Source organism: Phalaenopsis equestris, unplaced genomic scaffold (genome assembly GCF_001263595.1).
Source record: "Phalaenopsis equestris unplaced genomic scaffold, ASM126359v1 Scaffold000002, whole genome shotgun sequence".
Classification (NCBI taxonomy): domain Eukaryota; kingdom Viridiplantae; phylum Streptophyta; class Magnoliopsida; order Asparagales; family Orchidaceae; genus Phalaenopsis; species Phalaenopsis equestris.
This window is the reverse complement of record NW_018164444.1, coordinates 71,086,656-71,093,745: the sequence shown is the minus strand read 5'-3', so window position 1 is coordinate 71,093,745 and position 7,090 is coordinate 71,086,656. Positions and strand designations below refer to the sequence as shown.

Sequence of the window (7,090 nt, the reverse complement as noted above, 5' to 3'; positions counted from 1 at the left end):
GTCCCTGAAAAAAAAAATGGAAGCACACCTCTATCTCAAAGCAAGACAACCCAAAATGATTTTAAAATAATGGCGAAGATTCATACCTTCAATCACTACTAGGTGTAATCATTTTTTAGAGTGAATAGTCCTCTCTTTGATTATTCATGTTAATTGATTCCAATTAAAACATGCACAATTGCATATAGAATGTTAGATTTATAGACTTAACTGATGAATACTATGAAATTACATAATTTTGTACATGCTGTATGCTTTAGTTTATGTGGAAGACTATTTAAACCAATCAGTTTTCTTACAATTGTTAAATAATTATTAATTATGTTTTCAACATTCACATCTCTTTCAGAATCATTAATTTTTCAATGGTCAACTCCTTCACAATTCAATTTTGAATCTTGTTTTGTGCTTATAATGATCGAGTATTTAAGATATCTAATAACACATCAAATGATATTTTGAAAGTGAATATTAGCTTTAGAAATAAAAATAAGGGAAAGGATGAAAAATCAACAAAAAAAAAAATGAATAAAGGTGCTAAACATCCTTAGAAGACAAAGTTCCTAAACCACGTTATGCATCATTTGATTTCAAAACTCAAAGTTAATGAAATTTCGAGTCATCTTCATCCCCTTCCTCTTCTTAAGTTAGTTCCTCCTTATCTAGTCGCTCTTGAAACTTTATGGCTAAGATTCTTTCTCCCTATACTAGCCAACTCCCTCCAAAACTTGTCAAAATTAAGATCTTATCTGAAAATTTGAGTAAATAATATTTGAGGGGTTATTTCTCTCAAAAATTATTTTCCATCACATGAAGTTTTTTTCTAATTAAAAAAAAAGTTGGAATAATTATGACATATAACAAATGTCATATAATTTAAGATTCAATCTCAATTTCAATTTTGTTAAATTAGGAAAGTGATTATAATAAGAATTTCACCATCTTCCTACCATAGTTTCACTTCCTCCATAACTATATTTGAATCTAAACCCATTGAGACCCAACAAGACCCCACTAAAGATTCTAAATAAATTCAACTCAACCTAATTCTAAACTCCAACAAAGTTAACCTAATTAAAAGTACTTACGTTAGTGCTAGCTCCCAATCATAATCCAACAAATATTGTGTTTATAACTTTCTCAATTAAAATTAGAATCATATGATTTTATAAGTCATTCAAACTCGCTCCTAACTTTTTATCTAAATGTCTTATTTATTTTGTTTACAAGCATCTTAAATTTATATGTCAAGTTTTGATCGCTTCTCATGCCTCAATTCTAATAGCTAACAGTATTTTAGCCTTAATTTTCTCAATTTAACATTAGATTCTGATGTTGGAAATGATTGTTTTCCTATCTTCAAGCTTAAAAAACTCTCTAATCATCACATTATTTAAATATTATAGTCTCATTACAGATATATTTGACTCTAAATTTGATGGTTTGAAGATTACCAAACAATTTCATTATACGATACTCTCATTCATTTATTATGAACAATAAAAACATAGTTATCAAATTAAGATAGGAGTAATTTTACAACTTGTGATTCAAATATATATAAGAAAATAACAAAGAAACTTTTGAGATGGATTACTTGGAGACTAGACATCAATACATTGAAATCAAGACTACTCTAAAGGTCAAAATTAATGCAGTTAATTCTTATAAATTATGTTTACAAAAAAAGGATAATATGATTTCTTTTATGGCGAGAAAAATAATATTGCAATAATTTTATGTTCTCTCTCATAACTTATTTTGGCATAATAAATACATATAAATTTAAAAATGTGTAATCTCTAAGTTATTAACATACACATATATGTATGAAAGCTATTTAAGGAGTTACTTAACTATGTATTAATTATATCCGAAAAAATCAGATCTCATAATATTATCATTATGAAATGAATAATAACTATTTAGATAATTAATGTTGTTCACACTTCGAGTCCAACCAAGTTGGTGAACCTTTAGATCATCACTCCATCACACAATTTTGTGCCTTCTTAGGAAACATGCTAGTCAAAAACTCGAAAGACCACAACAATATGGAAGTAGCATATAAGGCCATGACAACCGCTACCATTGATCTTATTTGGTTCCAACGTCTGGTTCATGAACTTGGTCTCTCAATATCTCAACCAACCCCTATTCTCATTCCAAAAATATCGAGATTAACTATTATTTCATTAGGGATTGTATTTCTTCTAAAATTTTGGTTGTCTGCCATCTTCAATCCAAGATCAAATAACATATATTATCACAAAGAGCCTTGTAATCTCATGATTCCTTTTTTTTTTACTCAAACTGCATATTCAAAGATGCTCCTCAATTTGAGGAGAGAATTTTACTTTCGAAGTTTAAATGCATGTCGACTACATGCACAACATCGTTGTCTACTATTGTACACATGTCGTACAATAATGCACAATATTATTATATATAGAGTCTGCATGTATATGAACTCCGCACACACTAATTTTTCCAATTTTGAGGGGCGGCAATGACAAATATTCTAACTGGTACATGGAAATGCTTCCACTACTCACCTCTACGTATTTCCCCAATGTTCAAATGTAACAACTCTCTTAAATACATGTAGTTAGTTGCCGGTCTATCCATACCACTTCGATTATGTGTACAATCAAAAATATTCGAGAAGGCTAAATAACATTTACTCTTTGTTCAATCTTATAATCTATATTTTATCTAAATCATTTTTTTTTGTAGAGCTTAGCAAAGTAAGCTTGTCAATCTCTTTTCATGAATCTTGATAATTAAATGAATCTTTTTAAAAATAAATAATCTTAATTTAAAAAAAAATTAAAATTCAATTAATATACATATCAAAACAGTTTTTCGAAAAAACCAGCACAAAAGCTAATATGTGTCATTTGAATCCGTAACATGATGATGAGAAACTATATCACTAACCACCAAGTCATTAATAAGTGCACAAAATATAACTCATAATTTATATAAGTGTTGAAACAGTCCTTAAGTATTTTAAAATCATATAATAATTCTCTATTTTAAAGAATAGAGGGTTATTTTAACGATTATATTGGATGGAAAGATAATCATTTGTACGATTAATTACCGGCTGCTACGCCTTGTTCATGACATATATGAAGAAGTGATTGCCAGTAAGATGGGATATCCAGACCGGACTGCCCATATAAACAATCCGGCTGCCCATATAAACAATCCGGACTATTTTGGCACGTCACTTCATAATCACTTTATCGAAGAAGGAACTTTCATCGTCAAGGCAGAAGTCAACCCCCTTTCATCAGCAAAAGGTCCAACGCGTGGAAACCAGAAATTGATGTCAAACTGGCTCGTCGTTCGCGAGCAGCTCGTGTTCGGCTCGCTCGTTAAGAAACGAACACGAACTGTGACTTCACGAACAATTTCAAACACGAGCTTATTTCAAACAAACTAAATTTCAAACAAACCAAACACGAACACAAGCTCTGTTTGTTCGTGTTCGGTTCGTTTACACCCCTAGTCATTTGAATCCGTAACATGATGATGAGAAACTATATCACTAACCACCATGTCATTAATAAGTGCACAGAATATAACTCATAATTTATGTAAGTGTTGAAACAGTCCTTAAATATTTTAAAATCATATAATAATTCTCTATTTTAAAGAATAGAGGGTTATTTTAACAATTATATTGGATGGAAAGATATATCATCTATATCAATGATTTATATGAAGAGGTGGTTGCCAGTAAGGTGGGATATCCAGACCGGACTGCCCAAATAAACAAGCCGACCGGACTGCCCAAATAAACAAGCCGGACTATTTTGGCACGTTGCTTCATAATCACTTTATCGAGGAAGGAAGTTTCATCGTCAGTAACGAACAACGCAGAAGTCAATATCGAAGAAGGAACTTTCATCGTCAAGGCAGAAGTCAACCCCCTTTCATCAGCAAAAGGTCCAACGCGTGGAAACCAGAAATTTCCACTTAAAAAAGCGATCTTTTTGTTTTTGGTTCTGGTTCTGGTTCTGATTGATGACTTCGAGCAATTAAAAAAACAATTTTCGTTCTGACGATGAAGGAGCTGCGTTAAATAAGCTTCACCAATCATTGAAGATCAAAGGGGCTTTCAACAACAAACAGATCCCTAATATAAATAAAGGAGAGGCAATCAGTCGTACCCAATGAATTCATGCCATTTTCAAAACCCGCACCACCTCTCACCCCTTTCCCCCCTTCACCGCCGCCGATAACTCCGGCGATCTTCCGTCGATGGTATGCCCTACGGTCGGCGCCTGTTCGAAGTTATGAAGCTCCTGAGCTGGCTAGGCTGCTGCCGGCGAAGAAGGCCCGGGAGATTCGGCGGAGGAGGGGAAGGAGGAGATGGAGTCGGAGGAAAGGATAAAGAGGTAAGTTGTCTTCCTTCTTGGAACCTGTTCATCGACCTCGCTACGCTGGAAGCCGCCACTGATAACTTCTCGGATGCAAATCTCCTCGGCCGCGGAGGCTTCGGTCCTGTCTACAAGGTATTTGCGCTTTTGCGAGTTTTCACAATACACCTTTGTGCTGTAGATTATCACATTTGAGTTCTTCAAAACACTTTAGATTGTTCCCAATAGAAGGTGGAAATGAGTAGTTAACAACAAACGAGCCATAGGCTTGTCATAAATCGAGCTTAAAAATTTGTTTGTACTCCACTTATTTTCTCAGCAAACTAATCGAACATGAGCTAATTAGTGAGCCAAATATGAGCTGTTAGCGAACTTTTTTTATGGCTTTAATCATATAAAAGATAGCATTAATTTAACGTTATATATTATTTATTTATTATTTAATTAATTATTGTCAATACGAGCCGAACACGATCAAATATGAGTTTGTTTGTGTTTGGCTTATTTAAAAATCAAGCTAAAAAAATTGTTCACGTTAGGCTCGTTTTCTTAACGAACGATTCGAACATGAGCTACTTAGCCAGCAGAGCACGAGCTTTCCATGAGCCACGACCTTTTTTGACAACCCTAAACAACATATGCCAATCTCTATTTGTGGGGGATGCACTATTCCACTCTTTTAAATGCATATGATTGAAGTTAAGGAATTTGTTTGGTTTTCAGGGAGTGATGGCCAATGGGCAGGAGATTGCAGTGAAGCAACTGGCGCTCGACTCGCGACAAGGGGTAAGAGAATTCACCAATGAGGTGAGGCTACTTCTTAAGGTTCAGCACCGTAATCTAGTCACCCTACTTGGCTGCTGCGCCGCTCCGGGAGAGAAGATGCTAGTCTACCCCTTCTTACCTAACCGCAGCCTCGACCATTTCCTATTTGGTGAGTTTCCTTCCCATCTAATTTCTTGTTGTTAGACATAAATCTTGTCTGTTATAGCTTGTTCGTTTTCTTTAGTAAGTGGTTTATGATTCATGAATGAGTTAAGTACATAGAAAGAAGTGATGGAAACCATTGAATAAACGTCAGATTCTATTAGCTAAGAATCATTGGATCTTGTATGTTATTTTCTATGGATTAGCGAATTATGTCACCTTGAAAGAGGGCTAGTGGGAGCAAAAATTTTCAAGAAGATTTGGAACATTTTGTTTCTAAACATAACAATCCTTTTCAAGTGTGCGAGTGGTGTTTGATTGATTTTGTATTAATCAATATTTGATTGATTGGTCCAATGTTAATTAACTTTGTTTCTTTTGATACAAGTCATTTTTCTTTTTGTCTAAGTCACTTCATTTCTTTTTATCCAAGTCACTTTCCTTTTTTTTTTTGTGAGTATCGGCAATATCTCCGTTTTTAGGTGTGAGATCTACATCTATAAACTGAAAGTTCTGAATGACACTGGATAACTCATGTTGAAGTCATGTTATAAGCATCAATGTTTTTGCTCCTCTTGGAAAATTTTAAATATTCAACTGTAGAAACATCAATACAAATCCTAAGGCATTAAAAAATGTCTTGAGTAATCATACTAATAGGCAAAACGTGTACATATGCAAGAGGTCTGAGCTTTTTGTTAATATGGCAAAACTAAGAAGCTCTACTAGGCAAATTCAAGTAGGTGAGGTGCAATTAGCATAAAAGTGTCAAATTGGGTTTACAAGCCATGTTTAGGTTTGACCTGAAAATTATATGACAAAAATAAAGCCAAGTTTGACTGACTTGTTTAATAATTTGGTTAAACATCTTAAATTGAATTTGACTCATCACGACATGGATAATATTTATATGATGACACTATCCAAAATGTACATGATTATGTGTTGTGGATATGATAACTCGATAACAATAAAAAAATACAATTTAATATTGTTGACCTCACTTTTGGTTGAGGTCTAGAAACTTCTTTAGTAGCCTAGGTCTAGCCATAGGACTTTCCTATTGACTAGTCTTAGAAAATTAGAAGAGGTACCCCACCATTAGAAATTCAAAACTCTTCTTTTTACTCAACTTGAAGTTTCACATGTTGACCTTAACTTCTAGCATTTAGTAGGAAAGATCATTATAAGAGAATTCAAGAAGAGTCCCTATAGGATTACTTGGCTTTAGGGTCGACCCTGGGTGTTGATTTGGCCATATCTTCACAATATATTAATCCATGGTTCATTTAGAATGGATATTTATCCAATTCTATGTGAAATGCCTAACTGGTCTCTTGCCCCTAGGCACCTCCAAATTACCTAACTGCCCTTGGGACCCAAATTTGACTAATATTCCCAAATTTTGCCAAAATACCCAAAATTGATCAAAACCCATTTCAAACACCTTGAATACATCCAAATTTGTCAAAATTTCAAAAAATGACCAAATTACCAGAATACTTCAAAATTTCCAAAAATGACCAAATTACCAAAATACTCATCCATGACCCAAAATCCAAAAATTCCTAAAAAATCTCAATAAATCCAAAATATTCCCAATTTCATTTTGTCCAACTACACCATGGTCCAATTTGGTCAATTTGACCATCTTTGACAAAATCCCCAAATTAGCCCCAAATTTGGCTAACACCCCAAATCTCAACAATTGAATGCCTTAAACCTCAAATTGGCATCCAATTTTTGTTGAAAATCCTTGATAAGGTCATTTT

At 33.6% G+C, this 7,090-nt stretch overlaps 1 protein-coding gene across 1 annotated transcript in view; it reads left to right on the top strand.

The window, feature by feature from the left end:
• The first annotated feature begins 3,928 nt into the window (after nt 1–3,928).
• Nucleotides 3,929–7,090, top strand: part of LOC110039356 (G-type lectin S-receptor-like serine/threonine-protein kinase RKS1) — a 24,388-nt gene continuing 21,226 nt past the window's right edge. Inside the window, exons 1-2 of the mRNA XM_020744390.1 lie at nt 3,929–4,526; nt 5,115–5,325. Of these exons, the coding sequence (XP_020600049.1) occupies nt 4,278–4,526; nt 5,115–5,325 (460 nt within the window). The 5' untranslated portion in view covers nt 3,929–4,277. The remainder of the gene's footprint in view (nt 4,527–5,114; nt 5,326–7,090) is intronic.